We start from the raw sequence: 23,757 nt of genomic DNA on the forward strand, positions 1-23,757 counted from the left end.
ACTCTGCAGAATTTCTACTGCATATTGGCTGGAGAAGTGACTCGTATTGAGCTAATTTCATTAAAATGTGCTTTTAAATCTTCCCATAAATTTTATGCAACCTTATTTCTGTGACTATTAGTTACTCAACCAGCTGAAATAACCAAAACTGTAGGCTTCTTCACATTATCAGCTTATTTGTTAGGTAGAGAAGGATGCTACGGAATGCAGCTGTTAGACAGCTCACCCTAGAATGCCAGAGGTTAAGGTTCCTGTTCATGTCTCTAGTTAAACACAGACTCAAACCAGGCAGTGTCAGCTGTATCACAGCTGAGACCCTTAACTCTTCAACCAGTCTGTGGTGATTGTCCAAATACAAATTGCAGGGGGCAGCATTTGGTTTATACATCTGCTGTTCGCAAGGGAGGGACCTGGTAGCAAAGAATACAGGATGTGAGGCCCCTCTCATAAGTTGACACAACAAGCTGAACTGTGGGATAAATTGGCTGTGCCCACCTACAAACATGTAGATGATTAGAACTTGGCAGCTTTTTAATTGTTGCTTAAATTTTTGACCTGAGCATCTAAACCAACGAATATGTACTTTTGAGGATTTGTGCCAAAATCTTTAGAAAAAGACCTACAAGAGTGAGACTTAGACAGTTAGTAAAGCTGGTCTAACTCAAAGCAGTTAATGCTGAATCATTTTTCCTAATCTCAAAAAATGCCAAAGGACAAAGGAATTCAGCAGCCTGGGCAAGCTGCTGCTGTGGTAAGATGGTGTTAAAATGACACTGTGCTAAAATGTCATCCTTAGGAGCAGTGTTGGAACAAAGCTGGTCTTCACAGCTTCTGTTTCAAGCTTAATAAAGCTTTATATGTCCTTGGTTTTGTCCATGTTTATCCGATCAGTTGTTTTAGCTTAATAAACATGCAAGCTTTTTCATTTTCATGCTACCCACCACAGAAAAGACATAACAGATACCACTCTGATAAATTTGATGCAGACTTTTACGTATTTGGAGGCTGTTATTTTCACCTCTGGTCTTTTTCTTCTTAGACTAAACAACCCCAGCCCATTCAGGTTTTCATTCTGGGGCTTGTCTAGTGTTTTCATGCTAGGGTTTTCCAAATTTCTGTTCATGTACTTGGGGCACTATTCTAGGTTTTCTTTAACTGGATCTCATCTTCCTTGCAGCAGTGCTGGATCTCCATCTGGGTGGTTCAACAGGACTGAGGAAAGCAAAAGGACATCTTCCTGCATTTTACAGGTTGTTCTTCCATCTCAGCATGATGTTTGACTTCTTTTACAACCATGCAACATTTTTACTCCTATTCAGAAAAAAACCATCCTGGTTTGCAGGTGTTTCTTGTTGCTTTCAGCATCCTGCCATCTTCATATTCAATAAATGCACTCCATTGCATGTTCCAAGTCTCCCATGACCTCAAAAAAATTTGAACCACAGACAGAACCTTAATAATTCAATGTACACTTTGTCCATATAAATCGTTGTTTACTACCACCTGAGCATAGGTCTTCATGTCCTTTTGTACCAGTTTACTATTTTTATCAGAGCTGTGAACAAAGAAGCATGTGGCAAAATGTAGTTCTTAGAGAAACAATGTAGTTTTGTTTAATTTATTCTGCAGTAAATCTAAAGTGCAGTGCTTTAATCATGTGGACAAAGTAAAAAGCACTGCATTTATTTTTTTTATCTTAGAAGTCAAATGCTTGAAAATGTTTCTGTGAAATTGCAAATTCAAGCATTGTCAGGGCTTAATGGAAGAGCTCCATGGAATGGGGAGCTCCTCTGAGATGCTGATATTATTAACTGAGCTAATGGTTCACTCCTTTCTTTTACAGTACCCAGCACCAGGTCACTCGAAGGGAAAGGGCACACCTTCAGTCCCTAGAGTTCCATGTCATTCTGCATGACCTCACTGTTCATTACTGCTAATTTCATGTGTTTTAATTTAAAAGTAAAATATTTGCTTTTAAGTGAGCCAAACCTATCTTGTTTGATTTTTTTTTCCTTCTTACTGTCCTTGTTTGAGTTAGAACAGAACTAACCCAGTTCAGTGATTTTACTTTTCAGCTCAGCCTTTTCTAAATGACCACACTTTCTGAAATGAACAGCATGTTTTTGCAGACAGTGTCTGCTTCTAGGAGTGATAACACTCAAAGTTTCTAGTCAGCACTAAGAACTGGTATGCAGAACAAGGTCACTTAAGTCTTGTGTGCCACATTGGCAGTGCAGAATAAAAGGTCGCACCTGCAGGGGGGAGCAGACAGTTCAGGTGACTCTAAACTGACCAAGGTAGTATTCTATTACACGTACCTCATACTCATTATAAAGCTGAGGAGTCAGGAGGGTCAAACTCTCTTTCTTCATTGGCCAGCATCTGAGGAGTACTCTGTCCATTCACAATACTGATCCAAATCCATGAGTTCCTGAATCCAGTTCCAGAACCCAGCTCCTGAATGAGTTCCTATGTGACCTGGTATAGGTGATCCTGCTTTGGCAGGGGGGTTGGACTATATGATCTCTTGATGTCCCTTCCAGCCCCATACATTCTGTAATACAGTTTCCACTGAATCCAGAAGTCTAGAATCTGGGATTTTTGCCATACCATCAGTGGTGACAGTAGTTAACTGACACCAGGTAAGTTGGGCTCCATACTGGTTTCGTGTATATTCCATTTTATTATTGTTTTCATTAAAGTAGTTTTAGTTTTCTTTTTCAATTCTTAACTCTCTCTCTCTCTCTTATTCTCTTCTTCCCCTTTGGGAAGGGAGTGGGGTTAACAGAAAGTGTTTTTCAGTTGTTTAGTGGCCAGCCTAGTCCTAACACTTGATAATCACACACTAAAATGGAGTTTGAGTTTGTTTTTAAACTGCTGTTAGAAGATTAATAAATCACTTTAGGTAATTAACTGCTTCCTATTATTTCTGTACTGTGTTACAATGTTTAAACTTTTATGATGAGAAGTGTTCCCCTGGCAACTTAATTTGCTTGAAAAGTGTTCAGTAATTTTTTTCATATAAAACAGTTTCCAGGAATGGAAGGTTTGACATTGTTTGCACTGGAAATAAAATGCAACTGGAGTTTCTGACTGTCTCAGAATGACAACGAATCTGGTTACAGAAATGCTGAATTAAAAAAAAAAAAAAAAAGAAAAAAGAAAAAGAAAACTCCAGAATACTTCAGAATACTTTCTGGATATTAAGAGAAGAGAAGAGAAAATGTATCTTTCTTTGCACACACAAAAAGTGCAGAAACGTCCACCAAGCCAGTCATTTTGAAGCTATATGAAAGATTTTGCCCTTAAGCAGGGCAATTTACATACGGTCATGCCAGGATGATTTGTTTTTAAAAAAAACAGATGGAACATAACTGAAATCCAACCAACCAAAGAAAAGAACAATAACATTATCCTGACAAAAGGTTTTAGTTCCTACAGGTGTAAAGTATTGTTAAGAGTGTCAGACAGAAAAAAAGAGAAAAAAAAGAAAGAAAAAAAGTAATAATGGCAATGCTAAATGACATGAAAATTATAATAAACATAGCTCTGGGATCCTCTCTTTGAAATGTAGGTGTATACTACTTCTCCTGCAGAGGAACAGCACCAGGAATATATGTATTTCTTGTGGCAAAATGTGGTTTTATACTCTAGATGTGTGGAGCTGACTTGTAAGCTATCAGTTTTTTCTCCTGCGTATGTCTCTGTGTGTGTGGTGCGTGGAGGTGCATACGTGCACACATACTAACGCAAGTGCCTCAGAGTGGTCTGTTAGCTCACACTGTTCAACTTCCCCTTTTTAAGGACATGGTGCCCCACAACTCTAGAGCATGAGCTTATGTATTACTCAAGTCAAGCCTAGTGCACAGTTCATGCATGACGATGGGGTCATGGTGCCAGGCACTGTCTGTCTGCCTGTCACACCAAAGAAGTGGGCATGTAAGTGTCCCTGTGACACAATTTCATGTGCCTCACTTGTTTATTTCTCTCACAGTGACAGTCCTCTGGTTTTTCGGGTCAGTGTGGGAGTATGCGTGGGCGTGCATGTGTGCCTCGACAGAATGTCTCAGATGTCTTAGGCCACCAGGACAGGATATATATGTGCCTATCAACAGGATTTGTACCAGTTCAGTAATAAGTCCCATGTATTTTAGGCTAGCACATGTGTCTGTCAAACTCAAAGCATGCCTGCCTGTGTTCTTCTGACCAGAGGGTGAATGTTTGTGTCTTGTGACCTGTTGGATAGCCTGTGTGCCTGCCCTTCTCTGTCTATTACATATCATAGGGTATTCTGAGTGTCCCTGTGCACATCAAAGTACTTCATGTGTGCAATATCTGTGTGTCTGACGGTATCAGTCCTAAATGCCTCAGAGCAATTCCTGTATGTTGTGTCTCAATGTTGTGAGGCTCAGCCTCAAAATGCTTCAGGACTCTGTGCCTCAGTGATGCAGGCACTGTGCCCATCACCACCAGTGCATGGGTCTGCCTCGTGTCACTGTCACGCACACCTCAGCACTGCTCGTGTCTCACAGTGAGAGTTAGGTACCTCATGCCTATAAGTGTATATCCCCGACACAGCCCCACTGGCCTGAGACCACCTTGATAATCACACACCTTGGGCCTGCATGCTCTGTGTCTCCGTCCCACAGCTGTGCACGTCAGACCCATGTCAGCAGCGTAGCCATGCGCCTCAGACCCATGCCAGTGACACCACTACATGCTTCAGATCCTTGTGTATGTGACCCAGCCCCGCGTGACCCAGCCCAACATCTGTCTGTTCGTCTGTGCCACAGACTTGGCTGCCTCAGACAAGCGTGTAACACAGGCCCAAGTGCCTCCGAAGTAACCCGCGGTGCCACAGCACCGACGCCGCCCAGGCCGCTGCATGGGTAGGGCGGAAGCTGCCTATGCGAACACGACCAGGCGGGGCGCCCGAAGCCGGCAGGGCAGCCGGGTCCGCACGTCAGCGCGCCGCGCGGGGCGGGCGGTGGCGGCGGCGCTGTTAAAGGCCGGCGGCGGCTTGGGCAGCGCTAAAGGGCCTGGGCTCAGCGTCGGAGGGGGAGTGAAGCACAGCGAGGCGGCAGCGACGGCTCCAGTCATCCACTCTCCCAGTCACCATGTCGGGCACCCGGGCTTCTAACGACCGCAGCAGCCATCCTGGCGGCGGGCTCAAGCGGGCGCGCAGCGAGCCAGGCGGTAACAAAGTGACGGTGGTGCTGGGGGCACAGTGGGGCGACGAGGGCAAGGGCAAAGTGGTCGACTTGCTGGCCACCGAGTCGGACATTGTGTGCCGGTGCCAGGTGGGTGCCGGGTCGAGCCGGCTCTGGCTGCCGCTCTCCCATGGCCCTTCCCCGCCCTGTTTCGCGCTCCTCTCGGGCCCTGCTTCACCCCCTGCTGCCCTCAGCCCGGTGCCCGCCGCTTCAATCTCCTCTCTCCTCAATCCAGCGCCGCTTTCCCCTGCGGATCCCTTCTCTGCTGTGCTGTTCTGTCAAGCCCCGCTTCCTTCCGCCTGCCTTTATCTTTTCGCGCTCTTCGCTCCTTGTTCCTCCTCCCCGTCCTCTCTCGCAGAGCGCGAGTGTACCCCGTTGGGCAGCCATGTGCTTCCCACACACCTCCCCCCAACCCTCCCCGCCTGCGCCTCGAAATGCCACTCGGAAAGAAAAAGCCCTGTGCTATAAATATAAGTAGCTGACCCTTCACAATAAGCGACACAAGATCCCGAGGTGCCGGCTGGCGGGGGGGACGGCGCTGGCGGGGCCGTTGCCTGGGGAGGGTGACCCGGCCGGCCGAGGCCATGCTCCGGGCGTTTCCCGGCGCTGGGTTGTCATGGAAAGCGAAGCCCCATTGCCTGGGGTGGGGTCAATTGCTTGCAAGGCTATAACGCTGCCTGCCAGGGGCTTGTTGCTTTTCCGGGGGAAAAAAAGAAAAAAAAAAAAAAAAAAAAAACACAAAAAACTTGAAGAAGACCTGCTGCTGATAAACATCCTGAGTTTTCCAAAATTTTGCTGCAGGGTTTGGCTTTGATAGATAGGTTGTGCCTGGAAGTGTATCTTAAAATATTTTTCAAAGGTACATGAGTAACGTGGAAAAAGCAAGTTATGTGGAAGTACATGATTTAAGCAGTTTGGCAAAACCTTTGCTTTTATACATATTTTTAAAAAATTGAATATAATGTAAGGATTCTTAAAGTGATCTATTTGCCTGGTATAAAAGAACTATTCAAACATTAATTATTAACATATTCGACTAATGCAGCTAATTATCCTTTTATGTGTCGCTGTAAACTGTGACCACACTGATTAGTAGTCAGCTTGTTGATAGTCAGCTCAATTGGTACATAACATGGAATATAGTCTATAAAATGCATGACAGCTACTGAAAAGCTACAGAAGTCTTTGAGGTGACAAATCCAAGAAGAGTGTGTAATTAAGTATATTATGTAAATAAATGTTCTCATGCAAGCTAAATATTTAGAATGTAGAGGAAGTGTTTTCAGTTGGGATGTTAAACTCCCAGGATCTTTATTCACCTTGGGGAGAAGTTTCCCTGCAAAAGTTAGCTAATGAATATGTATTATCAGGATTGTGGCTGCTTTTCCCTCTTTACTTCCCCTGTCCCTTCAGTAATTTGTTACTAGGAATTTAAACGACTCTTATAATTGCTTTGAGAAAACCTATGAGTTTTAGCAGAGGAGTAGTATTTCATATAGGCCCCAGTCACACCATGCTCCTCATGGATTTACTGTTATTATTCCAAGAAGTCATATTGATTCATTTTAGACCAGATTTGAGAGATGCCCTAAGGCTGCTTTCCAGAGGGATTTGCCGTCCATCCAGAGAACTAATTTGCAAGCATGACCCCCAGGTGCAGCCTCAGAATACCCTTTGAAGGATACAGGACTCTGCGTGCATGAGCATGCCAGAAGGGTTAGTGTGCTAACAACAGGCTAGACAGCTTAGATGGTTTAATATGCTGTCGGGCACATCTAGATCATCTTTCTGTAGCCTGACGATGAGATTGGGATGGATGGAAGGCAGGTGGACCTGGGAGAGTTCTGGACTTCTGTCAGAATAGTGTTCTCCCATAGACGTGCACATACGTCCTATGTATGAGGCTACAATACACTGACTTAATGGAATTGTCTTCAGGATTAGAGTTTAGGGAAGAATATAAAACATTGGAAAGAAAAATTAGAGTAATGAATTATTTTTTAGTAGCAAAAATTATCCAACTTTAGTGAGAAGTGAGGGGTTTTTTAATACTCTTAAGTGGGAGGTTGTGTGTTTGGTGATTTTGAGGATGCTTTCTGAAAATGTCACTGTAATGTCATTTCATACTTCCAGCGACAATCATGCAAGAAGGTAACAGTGCATGATTTTTGCCTTTGTTAGAATTCAGATGAGTCTGTTAAGGTTTAGTAAACCTATGCACATATCTAAGCATGTGAACAGTACCAATGGGGTGTCTCAGTGTGATAATGGTAGGCCACCAACTTACGGGTGTAATAATTTTGAGAGAGACTTCATTCATTCTGTGTACTGTCATGGAAAAGTCAGCATTTGGACCAGAATGTTGTTTGTTTTGCATTCCTTCTGGAAACTAAGAAAATGTTTCTTAGCACAATAGCACTTGTGTCCTATAAGATTGCATAAACAAGAAATGCTCAAGGTCTCACTAATTGGAGACTTTAGAGAAAGTCCCATCAGGAATTTTATGTTTTAGAATGTGATTGACAAGGTTATTTCTTGTCCACTCCATTTTCTGAGACATTGATGGAAGTGATGTTTTAACAGCTTGTTTTAATTCTCAGTGAAATGAAAACTAGGAAAGGAATGTCTGAAAGGGAGATGTTTATATCTTTTAAAACAATGTCTCAGCTAGATTAATTCTTCATCAAAGTAGGGTATTCTTTAAGATAACTTCTTTTTCAAAAGTCTTTTTTGCCCTCCTGAATGAGAATTTAAATTCAGGGCCAAATTTGAGTTGAAGAGCTTTCTCAAAATAGTAGTTCTCTAATATTTCTGTGAAAGGAAATTATTTGCATTGAACACTTCTCAAGTATTCTTAGTGTGTGGATTTAATGAGATGTCTGTGACAGCCTAATTGCTACAGAGGAAATAAAATGCTGTTTCCCTGAATATGGAACAAAAGTCAAGAAGGCAGATGGGAATAGGAAATTCTTCACAGGCACAAATCCTTCGTACCTATTTTGAAGCTTCAAATAGGTTAAAAAAGAAATCTGCATTAATACCCCAGCCTCTTTAATTTTCCTGAGCCTTCAGAATTTAATTTCACATGACCTGAAGAGTTTCAATTTGTTGGTCGTGTTTTGCAGTCTTTCTCAATACTTACCACTATACTCTATAATTAATTTTTCATGTTAGTTGCACTCTCATATTTAAATTATGTCACATATTTCATCTTGGTGCACCTGAGGTAGTTGATTTCATTTCACCTATGTATTTGAAGCATTCTTTGTGAAAGAGGATGTTTCAATAAGGGTGGAAAAATCTCTGATATTCTCATAGACTATGCTGACCAAAACTTGGCACAGGCTGCCTTTATTAAAATACCAGATACACAGGCACACACACTCATGTAAACAAGCAGAAAAAATATTTCTAAATAAATGAGTAACAACTGGCAGTTTAGGGCTGTTAAAGGACTGAGTAGGTTTGTCTGAGCTTGGGTTATTAATAGATAACATCAAGAATGTTTTTTCCTCTAAATTACTCTTTCAGCAAGCAAAGGTATGCATAGGCAGAAGAAAAAAGGCTAACATTTCTTGTGGCCTTCTGAGGCATAGAACCATCCCATTATACTGTTCAACACATTCAATCCTTGGTGTATTTTCAGGGTGGGGTACAATCAGAAATCAGCTGCCAGCATTTAATTTTGATGCTTCAGGGTTTGTGTGTATGTTTAAAGCTTTTAATTGGTAGAGTATCAGGCATAAACAGGGAACTTTGTTTTTTGCCTAGCTGCTTAGCATGTTGTCATGGAACAAGAAGTCTTAATGTAATCTTAAGTAATTTGGACAGGTGTAACATACCATTGTTGACATTGTTCAAAACACAGCTGAAGATCTTGATTTTTTCAGTGCCATCTCTTGTTCCAGTTGTATGTTTCATGCATCACCTCATATGTTGTGTGACTACCTTCAAAACTAAAGGTTGGGGATAGTTTAACATATCTGGGGTTTAATTAGAAAATTTCTCATATCTGTTTTGGAGCATGATCAAACAAATAGGGAACTGTCACAATTGCTGAGGTGATGTGCCTCCAGAGGCAGCATTTCAACTTGATCTGTTCCTGAAAAGTCATGTATAGAGCTACTGTAGTAAGTTAACAGCCGAGAACAGCTGGTGGTCATACAGTTCTATCTGTTTCTTTAAGTGAAGACTATGTAAGCTACACTTGTAATAATAAATATTCACTGAACATACTTACTGTGCAGGTCTGTATGAGTGTGAATGGAAAAGGAAATAGTGTGTGTTGTCATATGTGGCGGGAGAACTACCATACATCTTCAGTAGACTAGTCATGAGGCACTTTCTCTTTTATAAATTAGGTGTGTACCAAGAACATCTAGGAATTCCTGTTGTAAGGGGGGGTAAACAATTTTACCTTTCCTGATGAAGTTTTCTTGTGCAATAAATATTTTTTCAATAAAATAACCAAAAGCACTGTAGGAAATTGCCCCAGAGACAATTCAGTAAAAAAATTGAAGGGTAGAAAAGAGGAAAAAATTTTCCAAAAGCACAGTGTGAAAGATGGAAAAAATTAAACTAGTAAATTAGCAGAGCCCCATGATAATAATCATTGCCTGCAGTGGGGTTGATCTTTATTGCTGGCACAAATGCATTCTGAAACCAATGACAATGATTCAGCAGCAGGGGCTATTCCAAGACAGTTTTACGTTTTTTCAAGCCTTCACTTGGCACTGCTGTTCCAATGCTGGATGTGTCAGATCTGTGACACTTCTAGCGTCTGGAAGTCTGGAAAGAATCTGCCTGATGTTATCATTATTCCTTTAAGAACTGGCATTGAAGAAACAACACCAAATTGTAGGAGCGTGACTGCAAAAAGAAGAGCTGTTGCTAGATTTGGTAAGCTTCTCATATTAATGTGCTTTTATTTTTCACTGAATATGTGATCACTTCTTAAAAAAACACTTTCTCTGTCCAAGTCAGTATGCTTTCAAGTTAACAATAGCTTTCATTTTAGAAAGAGATCGTCATCTGATCTCTTTAGATAGATGCAAAAATATTACAGTTAATACTGAAGAAAAGCCAAAGAGGTTGAAAAGGTAACAGGAAAAAAACCACTTGCTGCTAAGGTCTTTCCTGGTTGAGTAATTTGCAGTCATTTGCCAAAAGAGATTTAATCAAGTCATACACCAAGGACATTGCATGGCCAGTTTTCTAGATGTAGTGAGTGTTAATAAATGCAGTTGAGAGGGGATGACCAATAAGAAAAGCCAGCCAGGTTTTTGGTTTGAGATACCATTACAACATTGGAGAAGCGGTAAAGGGACATCCCAAACAGTACAAATAACTGTTGTGTATTACTGCCAGTTTCCTTTTTTCTTGTAGTGTTTTAATGAATACAAAGTAAATTACATACAAACTAGAAGTGGTACTGTGAGGAATGCCATGTACTGTGGGCACTGATGTAATAATGAAAACCAAATATGGCAGAAACACCAGACAAGAAGTTTTTCTCAGTGGCTTTGTGCAAGACTGGATGACGACTTTGTGCCTCTGTTGAAACTGACATGGCAGGACAAAGCAGCCACCCATTGTTGTGACAGTCCTTATTGATCATGGGTTGCTGGAACTGTTTGCAATAGGGATTAAATTAGTGTAGCTTTATGTGATGATTACATGGAGCTACAGGGGCTCGTTGGCTGTTTTTTTTTCTCTGTATCATATGTTGGTATCATTCAGGGAGATACTACCCAGATAGTATAATTTCTGCCTATAGTGTGTGAAGACTTTAATCTCCTTCAGAAGACTGACCTTAGCATCATGAGTGTGCAATGACTGTAGGACTGTCATTTTTTATTTCTCTAATATTTGAGAATGAATCCCATTTCCATGTAAATTCATAAAAGCTTTTTTTCCTCAGTAACTTTTTTCATGATTTCCTGCAGAAAAAGCAGGTAGGTTTTATTTTACTATTTGGCACAGGAGAATGTTCATTAAGTACAAGTCGTTTCTTGAGTTACAATAAAGTTCACCTGTTCAAAACGGAAAGGTTTTTTGTAGCAACTTACCACTTGAACAATAATTTGGATAAAATATTTTATATTTTGCTTATACATGCTACACAATCATTTTAGGCTTTAGAACAACATAGTGACATTGCTATTTTAAACTAGCCTCTCCTTTGGGCATCAGTGAGATCATCTCAGGACCACCAGGATTATAAATACTGTGTGAGAAGGTCAGGTTTAAAGTTTCCAAATCTCCGTAAGAAAGCAAGCTTAATTTTCAATCCCCCTTATAAAGCCTGATGAATGTATTATCCTCTACAAGTATCAAAAGAAAGCAGCTGGAAATGAAATTGAAATGACATCTGTTCCATTTCATGCCTGTTGTAACTCACTAGCTGTTGTTGTTTACAGATATAAGAGAAGTTATGTTCATATCCTGGGATCCTATTACTTCCAATAGGAGTATAACTACACTTCTTCATCTTTAGTCCTCTTTTCTGAGCAGACATGTCTCAGTTTCTAGATTTGATTTCCTTTTATTTGGTGTTCTGCTAACATTAGTCAGTATTGCATTTGCTACTGTAGCATTTTCTACCAACATACCTGGGATTTTTCTTTTCTGTAGTCTTCTGGAGTCAAGTCTGTTTTGTTGGTGATCTGTCATAGCAGATTGGTTCTGCATGGTTTGACAAAACTTTAAACCCAGTTTGCTAGAAAATGACTTGAGTTTGATTAAGACTTGAGCTGAATTAGGTCTTTTCCAGGTACATTTTTCAGATACTTGCGAAGAAGCATAACAGCAGTACAGAGAGTATTCATATAAGTTAGTCACCTTTCATTTTAGTAAAGGAAAAATACCACAGTATTTGTGCAAAATGATGTAAGCATCAGGGGTTTTATTATCATGTTAACTGTTTGAGGTGGTGGAGTCACCATCCCTGGGGGTGTTCAAGAGGGGATTGGACGTGGCACTTCGTGCCATGGTTTAGTAGTCATGAGGTCTTGAGTGACAAGTCAGACTTGGTGATCCTTGAGGTCTCTTCCAACCTTATTGATTCTATGATTTCTTGGCTTTCATGGTAATTCAGGATTTTATGAGATCACTATTTTAATTAGGAAGTTTGAATCCTGTGGATTTGGTTCTATGAGAACGTGAGAAGGGACACAGCAGGAACACTATAGAACAGATGCAGGAAATGGACATAGCAGTTCTGTGCAGCTTTTCTGAAACTTGCTACAAACATTCTTTGGAAAGAAGAACAAGGCAAACTACATTTGGCTGATAATGATTGGTATCAGAAAACAAATACTTGAAACTCACTCCAGCTCTTTTTCACCACCATAACTTTAAAAATTATTGCCTCCTCAGTTGTTCTGGTCTAAGTGTTTCTGATTATTTCCTAATCCATCCCTCTCCATTGACTGGGATAAAAAAAAGTGTGATCCACTTCTTGGAACTGAGTTGTGGTAAGTTTGATGCTATTGTGAAGCTGACAAAGCTTCCAGTAAAGGAAATTCTTACTAGTTATGGCAGAAGTCTCCCACCTGGTGTGTACAGCACTTCCAGTCCTCTGATCTAAAGCTTTCACACACAGGTGATTCTGTGACATTGTGTCTAAGGGTCTGAGTGCTCAAAGCACTTAATGTCTTGACATAATTTGTGTGTTGGATTATTTTTTTAAAAAACAATCCAGCAATATTCTAAACTTATTTGCATAGTGTAAATCAAGGGAAATATCAGGAAAGGCAATGGATTTGTATTTGCTATTGTAAAGTACATTTCAAAGGCTGTCATGCTGGTAACACATTTATTTAATACATTTATTCAAGTTAGCTTGTGGCAGTACTAATGTAAGTTTGAAATAGCCATCATTAGTTAAATTGTAGAGACAATTTCTTTAACAATGTTCTTTGTTTGCTCAGAGTCACTTAAATGCTATAAAGGAAAGAAAATATCTGTCTAGATAAGAAAACTGAAGTATTTTATAGTGTCTTTTTCATAATACAATGAAAGGCATGCAGATGGAGTTGAATTTCACTAAATGTTTTGTCAATGGAATGAGTAGAGCAGGGACACCTGGAATGAAAAGAGATAGTCAGGGATCATAGCATTTGTTTTCAGATGCAGAGTTCCTAAACTGCTGGTTTATATTGGTGTTCCAATTCATAGATTATAAATTCATAAATCAATGCCAGTGGGATTCGTCTTGTAATCTTGTCTGAGTACCAAGGACACAGTATTCTAGTAGCAGTCACACCACTGCCAAAAGAAGAGGTAATAAAATCTCTCTACTCCTATTTCATATTCCTGTTATACACGTGAGGTTCTCCTTAGGCCTATCAGCCAGTACAGATACCATGTTCAGACACCTCCACACGTTTTCTTGCATAAATGTTTCCCATCTCAATTCTGGCCTACCTTTTTGATTCTAATTCATTGTTTCTAAACCTAGTCATGATATTTTGTACATTTACTGCATATACCAGTTGGCAGAGGAGCTCAGAATGCCATGCACTGATGGTAGACCTCTCAAACAATGCTTGTGTTGGCTGCAGATCTTCAGTAACTAGTATCTCCTTTTTTCTCCATTGTATTGATTAACTTTGTTAATGGGAAAGGAGTGAAAAGTGATCAGAAACATACCTGTTTCATGTTGAAGGTAGAGTTTGAAACTATCATTGGGTTTTAAAGCATTTTATATGTTGTGGGAAACATTGAGAAAATTATATGCCCTTAGCAGTGGAAATCAGCAGAGCATCTGGAAACACTCCTCTCTCAAGTACAGAATGCAGCCTGCTGTAGACTACTCAGCTGACAAGACCAGGCAGAAGCACACCTGAACATCAGGACACATTTCATTCCCATTCAAGTACATATCACAGGCTTAGCTGAGAGGACGGAGTCCATGCTATAGGTACTGAACACAGTTTCACAGAATGGTCCTGTGCAGGAATGCATCCAGATGGGTCTTAAAAGTCTCCAGAGAAGGAGATTCCAGAACCTCTCTGGGGAACCTCACTGCTGCCCTGAATAGAAATTCTGTTTCTACCTTGGGATGTTTTAACCACATTGTTTTTAAACAATGTGGAACAAAACACCAGCCTTTAAATGGCTGAGCATTTTGGAAGGTGATTTTTTTTCTTTATCTTTTTCATAAGTTCTACAAAAAAAGATAACAGCTATGTGTTCTCTGCCAGGCACTCATGATCATTAACTCCCTGAAAGGCAGTGTTTAGACCAGTCTACAGTTGTTAATGCAGGCGAGATGTAATAGCTTCTCAGTTTACTGTATTGATGCAGTTCTTTTTTTCTTGTAATCAAATTATGTTACCTCAGTGCAAGAATCCAGTATCACAAATAAATCACATAAAAAGGCTGGAAATGCATTTTCTTTTTAAATTAACTTAGTGTACTGACAAAATATTATGTTTTATGAAGTAGCTTAATTCCTCTAACTCTTTCCAGTATGGGGACAATATGTAACTTTAGAATAGAATTAACCAGGTTGAAAAAGACCTTTGAGATCAAGTCCAACCTATCATCCAACACTATCTAATCAACTGAACCATGGCACCAAGCACCCATCCAGTCTCTTCCTAAACACCTCCAGCAATGGTGACTCCACCACCTCCCTAGGCAGCCCATTCCAATGGCTAATCACTCTTTCTGTGAAGAACTTCCTAACATCCAGCCTAAACTTCCCCTGGCACAGCTTGAGACTGTGTCCTCTTGTTCTGTCACAAGTTGCCTGGGAGAAGGGACCAACCCCCATGTGGCTACAACCTCCCTTCAGGTATTTGTAGACAGCAATGAGGTCTCCCTTGAGCCTCCTCTTCTCCAGGCTAAGCAACCCCAGCTCCCTCAGCCTTAAAATCTTCCTTTTAAAAAAAAATCCAATTTTTGAGTCCAACTGAAACATGCTTTCAAAATAAATTACAAACAAACCAAACAAAACCTCAGCACGTAGGATTACTATGTTCTGACAGGCTTCTTAGATTGTTGAATATAAACTGTGTTGCTGGTCTGTCAGCTTTTAGAAGAAAGGAGGCGTAGCTTGCAGCACCACAAGGTAATAGAGCATTTCTTAGACAAAATACATTGAAATTATACATACTTAATGCTGTTAATAGAGCTTTTCAAAGTTGATAACTGATTTTTATTTTATTATTTTTTTAATTATTTGGCACTGCAGATACTTCCAAAAGGCTGAATGCTTGCTTTCCACTGCAGGCCATGAGTGACTTCAGTGAAAATTATTTTTACTCAGCTGCCTGATTTAAGTGGAAAGAACTGTAGCACCTAGCAAATTTTGTTAGAAATAAGCATTTATCTGCTCTGAAACTTTAACATAGTTGATACAAAGGACCACAGAGGTGCACAGCAGATTTTGTGAAATGGGTCTGGATATTAAATGGAAGCTCAATATGCAGAGCTACATTTGAAGTGAGGGTCCAACAGAGACACCAAAGGCCTCTTGGTCCAAGTAGAAGAATCCTGAGGGTCCAGAGAATGCTGTCAACAGCTGTGTTAGTGCTGACACCGTTTTAATGGAGTAATATTTGATGAAAAGAAGGGAACTTCCATGGTTGCAGTGTACCATGGTAGTTGACTGCATTTTCAGCCATGTACTCTTCAGATTAAGTCCATACAACCTTTTAGGTTCCCCTCATACTTCATTAGCCAAAGAAATGGCTCATACAGATCCTTTCAGAATTCAAAATTAGAAAAGAAATAGCTATCTTTAATATCTGATTAGGCTACCAGTGTGCTGCTAGCTCATCTGTGAAACTGTATGTGAGAAATTACTGAGATGACCAGACAGTAAACCAAGTATCTCATCAGACCAATGATGTGTTTTGCAAATTTGGTCATGTCTATTGGGCAATTGTTACTTGTAAAAATTGAAATAATTGAGCTGTTAAAATATACTTGGAAGACACTTCTTTAGGAAACGCAGACCAATGTGAGCAGTGCACAAAACCAGTTCCAGAGTTGTCAGTGCTACCTTTAAAGTGAGAGAAATGCTCTCTTTTAAGGTGTCACTCAATTCTTGAACTATGTTACCCTCAAGAGCGGATTCAATGGTTTTTGGTTTTATCCTATATTTCTGTGCATCAGCATTTTTTTATGCCAGCTTTCACAGCTAATTGATTAATGTTTCTTTTTTAGCATTTGCTAAAGAGAGAGACAGCATTGGGGTTTCAGTTATTCAGGAAAATTTCCAAAAGCATAAATTATATTTCATGAATATTCTTGTACTGCTGTATCCCACCTCCTAAAATTTTAGGGTGCAAGAAAACATGTTTGATTATTATTTAGTAGTGCCATTATCTCAGATTGTGATTTAATTTGTTCATGTTGATTAAGAAAAGCAGATCATAACTACAGTATTAGTTACACTAAATACTTTTGAAGGTACCTGGTTCCCCATTTTAACAGGAAATGTGAAAGCTGTTTTTTGTAGTAGAGATTAAGTCAATATTAAGTTACTGAGTTAATTCTTAGTTTCCATCGTGTTACTGCCTGTAGGCAAGTGGAAATGGAAAGCTGATTGTCTCAGAAGTTACTAGCTTCTTTCTCAAGAGTGATACCACAGTAACAAGCAACTAGTGGTTCAACCAGTGCTATCCACCCAGTCTCAGACCTCTGCTGGGTAGTTCAGTAACTTCAACTAGATTCATGTTGCTACAACTGGTGTCTTAAATCTGGGAGGCAAGCTGAATACCCAAGATGGTTCTGCTTTCTTTGGGATTCTCCAGGCAAGTTATAACTCTGCATTAGCAAGACAGTCAGGAGTCCTCAGCCCAAGGATGAGCTACCCATGGGTTTGTTGAATCAAATGAAATTTGTGTGTACCAGTTTTCCATTACAACTTCTCCTGAGCTTTCCCTCAGTGGGTTATCTTTTTAAACTTCATTACTGAGTTCCCATCTTCCAAAACATGGGAATTAGTCATGTTACATTTAAAGGCATAATCCTTATGTTTTCCTCCATCCCCCTCCTTAAAATAACTTGACCTTTTTTTTAAATAACCAGTAGCTTTTATTTTCCTAATGTTGTGTATCATGTTTTTAAAAGGAATGTCAGTTTCCATTTCCCTGTATATTAAATACAAACAGATGGGCAAATGAGTAAATGAAGAGTAAAGGAAACTCTGGAAGAACATGTCTTATGTTACTGATTTTTATCAATGGCTATCCTTTCTCAGAGTTTTCATATAACAGCTCCACTGATTCAACCAACACTCTTCATTATTTGCAAATTGCCAGTGACAGTCTCAGCTCCTCCCAGGAGACACTCTCATTCCATACACTTCTACATCATTCAGACCATGTATCAATTCCACAAAGTCATGATCCTCCCCTGACTCAGTGACATCATTCTGCTTCATAATTCTACACCGTCCTGATGATACCCTTCAGCACCCTAATTGTCAGGGCTGTTTTTTTACAATTCTACAGCATCTCAAACTGTAAGGTGGAAGAGAGCAATTACCTAAAACCTTAATGCATGAATTAAAAAAGTGCTCTTAGCAAATCCTCTGCTGAAAGTTTCCAGTGTTCAAATAAGATCATCAGTCTGTGTTTCTTTCTGTTGCAGGGTGGAAATAACGCAGGCCACACTGTCGTTGTTGATGGGAAAGAATATGATTTTCACCTATTTCCTAGTGGCATCATCAATCCAAAGGCAATTTCTTTTATTGGTAAGACAGTTTTGGAACTTAATAAAATAACATTACAATGGTGGGTAGCTGCAACCATATTTTATAGTAGCAAGTAAAGAAAAACATATCGGTGACTGGCAGTTGGATTTGCTTTAATGTCAGTTTAGTTTCTGCTACTAGAAAATAGGAACCTTCTCTTTCTATCTTACTGCTCTTTCTTGCACTTCCTGGTACAAGTTTGGATCCCACCCTCTACTTGCACACTCCTTTTGTACTTTCAGAAATATGTATGCTACTTCGAGGACACAACCTAGCACTTCAGCTAAATAAGTAATAGAATTTAGTCTGGCATCTCTTTACTAGCTTTCAGAAAGAGGTTCCAAGATACAGGGCTCTGCTTGGAAAGCTATCATCCAGTGATAACCTTCACATTGATAGCTGTCTAAGATGATGTAAAGATAGCTGATGAAGGTGACATCATAAAGCTTGCATTGCTTACTTGACATTAATCTTGGAAGTGATGGGTAAATTCAAGCCTTTTACTTGTCCAAAATCATGATTCTTTCTGACAGGAAACAATTTATATATAATGTGCAAGAAATGAGTGTAAGTTCTAGTGAATCATGAAGTTTCAACTGTATTCAATCTAATAATTTCCTAATGGATGATTGAAATGTATGAAACATTTTGCTGCTAAATATGGGGCATTGATTTCCAATGTAATCCTTTGCTAGTAAATACTATAAATCAAATTATCCTAATTTTAGGCTAGGATGTACTCTTAAATGTATTTCTGCTGTTCCCAAGGAACAAACAAGCAAATATTGAAGGAAATACAAATATTGTCACACAGGCTTGTCAGTGTTTTAAGGACACGGACTTCTTTAAGTGTTTACTCGTGACCAATTGAAGCTGAAGTTATGGTACAAAGTCCACTACCACACAGGCGAGAATCAGCTTACCTCAGCTGACTGCAGAGCAGGTCCAGCATTCACATCTAAGACAAGCAAGCTCTGTTTTTTTCTGATTTATTTTTTTTTTTTGCAGGCTTGTAGCTGCTTAGCCCAAATGAGACTTTATCCAAAAGGTTCTCAAGATCACTTTGTTGGAAGTGCAAGAAACATAGCCTTATTTTTTAAATAAAATTTGAGACACCAAGTGGTTACATACATACTGGGTATTTTATTTCTTGCTTTAAAACAAATAATTATTTTTTCCCAAAGGTAATGGAGTGGTTGTACATTTACCAGGCCTGTTTGAAGAAGCTGAAAAGAACGAAAAGAAAGGTTTGTATCAAGCAATTTATAACTTTTATTTTTATCAGCAGCCATGTTGAGGGCCCTTTTGAGCCTTTGTTTTTGATCCTAAATAGTCAGTGCGATAACATTCTGGATTTTAAACAATGAGAAAACCAGTATTTAAAATGCTGGATTGTGCTGTGGTCTTCAGACACTTTCAAAAGCAACCTTTTCATGGGTTTTCAGGGAGTTTTATGGCATTTGATACCACATTAGATAGAAAGTATAATCCTTAAGAGCGCGTTAAAGCTTCTGCTGACTCAAACTGAGATGATTTAACCCAGAGTTTGTGTTCCTGTTTCTGTGCCCAAGTAATAAACTTTTTGGTTGTGCTTTGAACCAGATGACCTTTTAAGGTTGGTTTATGATTCTCTCTAAATTCTGTATTTTCCAAGGCACAACTGGTGTTTAAGCGATTTATCTTTCCTGAAATTAAGGATTGCATGTAAGCCACAGCATTCTGCTGCTGTGAAGTGTCTCTGTCCATACTGACGTGAAAAAAATGGAAAAGTTAAAGAAAAACATTGCTGTTACTTGATATTTATGGTTTTGTTCATTTTGTCCACAGTTCTGTTAATAAGAAACCATATAAATTAAAAGAAAGATAGGAAAACTAAAAGCAAATCTCAGAGTTTGACCAGTGCAGCTGAAAACCTGCTTTTCTCTGTATCTTCTGACAGGTTTAAAAGATTGGGAGAAAAGACTGATTATATCAGACAGAGCGCATATAGGTAGGTGATGATTGAAGGGGGGAAAGAACTCACAAATGATTGCTTAGCTCCTGGTATTAAACTATATCACTGTTCCACAGAGCAGTTATGTATTTAATTTAATACAGCTTCTTTATGTTGTGTATCTGAAGCATAATAATGGAATTTGTATCTGCTAAAAAGTGATGTTTTACATGTTTTCACAGTGTTTAGGGAATACCCATTATTTTCCCAAGGGGAGGCCTGTGCACTGTCAGTGATAACAAAGGCACTATGTCACGCAATTACAGATGTAAGAATGCTTTTCTCCTTTGGTCTTCCACTGTGTCCATGTGTTTTTCATTGCAGTGTTTGACTTTCATCAGGCAGTAGATGGGCTCCAGGAAGTGCAACGTCAAGCACAAGAAGGAAAAAAGTAAATATTTTCAGTACCTTCTTTTTATTAATATTTAGGAAAATTTGAGAAATTGAAGTAAGCATCTGGGGGTGGAAGGGGAAAGCAGCGTATCTGTAAAGAGCCTTGCTGATGTTGTTAATTCTGAAACTATTCTGCTTCTGCTCATGTTAGTGAAAAAACCCTGAGGTATTACTGAAAAGATAGGGTATAAGTTCTTACATAGTTCCTTTTTCCAGATCTCTGCAGCAGAGACATTTTAAAATTCCTACCAAATCTGCAAAACCCATTTCCATTGAAATGATACTTCCAATCCAGTTTGATAGCAGAATAGTGATGCTCTTTTGAATCAGGTCTCAAGCGTTGGCATGATTAGGCTCCACACTCATAATCCTTTATTGTGTATTCACTTACACTTCATGGTGATACTAGTTTCCATTTTAATCTTAACTGAAGCACAGTATGTAACTATTCATAATTCATTACTCTGATTTCCGAAAGTTTTACGTGAACGCATTGTATTCTTCTCTCTTAGTCTACTAGTTTGTGATCCCATTGGACTATTTCAACCAACATACAAATAGAAATCCAAAATTACTGTACTTCTAAAATGCATATGTAACTAAGCACATAGGTAAGGAAAATTTCATTATTACCTGTACCAAGATAAAAGCTGTAACAGTTCATAGGGATGGAGGTGGTATGAATAATGCCATAGGAAACCAGTTTGATCAGTTACAGAACTGGTGGTTGTTTACAACTATAGGCAGTGCTGCAACTGTGAAAATTATGTTGGTTTCAATGGTAACAATGGTACCACAAGGTAGTGTAGTAAATATTATTAGTGTACAGTATATGTGTATATACACATAGTTTCAACAAAGCTTTTGGCAGCCAGACTCGAGATTTAATTATTTACTGCATACCATGAGGATTTGCAATATTTATGAATATGCACAAGCATGGAAGTTGCTATATATTTGTTATAATAGAGCTTCAGTAACTTTTTTTTGTTTCAGACCTCTTGTCCAGTATATGGTATGTTAAAGCACTTCAACAAAATCATTTAGTATAAAGTATATATTTTCATGTATTCATATGGGGGGTTATTTTTTGATTAGTATTGGCACAACGAAGAAGGGGATTGGACCAACATACTCTTCCAAAGCTGCACGAACAGGTCTTCGAATCTGTGACCTCCTTTCTGACTTTGATGAATTTTCTTCAAGGTACAGCTATTTTAATTCCTAAACGTTAAGAGTGATACATTTTACCTGACAGATTTGCTTTTAAGGAGAGGTTTTAATGTGTGCTTGAATTTTGTATGTAAGTTGTTTAGAAGGAGAATGAAAGTGCAATGAATGTGTGTGTATTTCCTATACTTCAAAGTTTCTTGTAATTTAAAATGTAATTTTGTACCTTGGGCAATGTACTGGTTGAGGTATAGAAGTTCTGGAGATTTTTCTCCCAATAGCTCTCAGTGTATACTGTGTATATTATAAACTGAGTTATTGCCGAAGTTACTGTGAACAGTAATTATGTTCTTCATAGGTGTGATTTCAATATTTTACAGATTCAAAAATCTGGCACAACAATACAAGTCAATGTTTCCCACACTGGAAATAGATACAGAAGGGCAACTCAAAAAGCTGAAGGTAAGGATTTAACACTTGTTTTTTTTTTTTTCTTTCAGAGAAAGTGTAGAAGAAAACAGTAATACTAATTAAAAGATAAAAATTAAGTGTGACAGTACTACTTAATAAACTAATTAATATCTTCATTATTATAAAACATTTTAATAAGCAGTAGCTGAGCTTTGTAAAAAAGAAAAATGAAAAAACACTCTCTTATTGCAGACATTAAAATAAAATTTGAGGCTGATTTAATTTTCCTATGGTGTTTTATTCCTTTGACATAAAATAGCTGTTACATTAAAGTAGCCAAGAGAACGCAGGGAAACACTATCAGTTGACAGCCTCCAGCCATAACTGATCTGGTCTGAGGGACTTCCATACTTATTGAAGAGCCATTTGTGAAAGCTGTTTCAAGATTTTGGTATTACAAGGAAAATGTTGGCTTGTAAACAAGCTCAGAAGAGTCACTGGTAAAACAGCTTCTTTTATGAGTATGCAAGGAAAGAGAATCCAGAAACGGTCAGGTTTTGTCTGGTGCTTACTCAGAGCTGGCACCCTGCCTTTAAAGATATTTTTTTTCATATTCATGAGTAGTGATTTTATTTTAATTCTTTTGGAGCTTGCATTGTTTCTAAGTCTCATTCTCAGTATGCATGAACTACAGGCATGTTTATATAGAGACTGTATCCAAAAAATGAGGTAGCATACAACATCTCTGTGAATAGAAATGATTCACACTCTAGTGCCGTAACAGGTCATATTTTCTTATGTAAGTGGTTAATAGAATTGTTTTCAGCGAAATATATATAAGCAGTGATTGTGTTTTTCCAGTAAAAGAGTTATTGAAGGTGGTCTGTTAGGGTTATCTGGACATTTGTTTCAGAAGTGAAGTGTTCTCTGCTTCCAGCTGTTGTCTGAGGACACTGATGTTTCTACTCAAATTTTCAGGGATATGCTGAAAAAATAAGACCCATGGTTCGAGACGGTGTGTATTTTATGTATGAAGCGCTTCATGGCTCCCCAAAGAAGATCCTTGTTGAAGGAGCCAATGCAGCATTACTTGATATTGACTTTGGTAAGTTACATCCTTATTGATGTCTTTTATTTTGATTTGTGTTTATATCAGCTTTGCAAACAGCGGAGAAGCAGGAAAATAGAGAAACATAATAGTCTTTAATAGGAACACATCTCCCAAAAGTAAAGTGCAGTAAGACAGATTGTCACTAACAGGATTAAGTGCTTAGGGTTTAAATACTAATTTTTTACTTTTAATAAAGTTTGTAACAGTGGAGTTGAAATTTCAATCCAGATATCCTGGTCTCTCTTTTTTTTTTTTTTTTAAACTTTTAAATGTGTGTGCACATTGCCACACATCCCAGGCACCCACTGTAGTGCTGCTGAAATTATTCCTCTGCAGCAGAAGGAGGTTTAAACTGGTGCAGATAACCTGTAAGTCTAGTTTCCTCACTTGGTCTCTGCTCTCTTATTGAAAGTAGTTGAACCGCTTCAGTCTCCTATGAACATGAAATGAAGAACTGGAGAGATCCTTCAATCCAGACTCCCAGTGTACAGGTCATGAATAACCTCTTGTGAATTAGAAAAATTACTGCAGGTATTAAGAGGCACTTATGTAGAGCACTGGGAATGTCAGACTGTGACCTTTACAGCAGGCTGTCTGTGGCTGTAGTGGAAGTACTTTCTGTGATATCCAGGACTGTGAAAAAAACTTTACACAGCAGCAGCATCCTGTAGTAGATCAAGTACCTAATGGAAGTACCATGAAGATGCTTTTAAATTTCTCCCTTGTGGGCAATCCTCAGTGAAAGCTTCTAAGGATG

The 23,757-nt window shown here is 38.9% G+C and overlaps 1 protein-coding gene across 1 annotated transcript in view; it reads left to right on the top strand.

Annotated features, from left to right (window-relative positions):
* Positions 1-4,986: 4,986 nt before the first annotated feature.
* Positions 4,987-23,757, top strand: part of ADSS1 (adenylosuccinate synthase 1) — a 28,445-nt gene continuing 9,674 nt past the window's right edge. Inside the window, exons 1-8 of the mRNA XM_068160257.1 lie at positions 4,987-5,300; positions 17,820-17,922; positions 19,107-19,169; positions 19,862-19,912; positions 20,240-20,306; positions 21,407-21,514; positions 21,859-21,940; positions 22,868-22,994. Coding sequence (XP_068016358.1) covers positions 5,118-5,300; positions 17,820-17,922; positions 19,107-19,169; positions 19,862-19,912; positions 20,240-20,306; positions 21,407-21,514; positions 21,859-21,940; positions 22,868-22,994 — 784 coding nt within the window. The 5' untranslated portion in view covers positions 4,987-5,117. The remainder of the gene's footprint in view (positions 5,301-17,819; positions 17,923-19,106; positions 19,170-19,861; positions 19,913-20,239; positions 20,307-21,406; positions 21,515-21,858; positions 21,941-22,867; positions 22,995-23,757) is intronic.

The sequence above is a fragment of the Melanerpes formicivorus genome, unplaced genomic scaffold, assembly GCF_026170545.1.
Source record: "Melanerpes formicivorus ecotype bairdi unplaced genomic scaffold, bMelFor1.0.p_v2 SCAF_48, whole genome shotgun sequence".
NCBI lineage: Eukaryota > Metazoa > Chordata > Aves > Piciformes > Picidae > Melanerpes > Melanerpes formicivorus.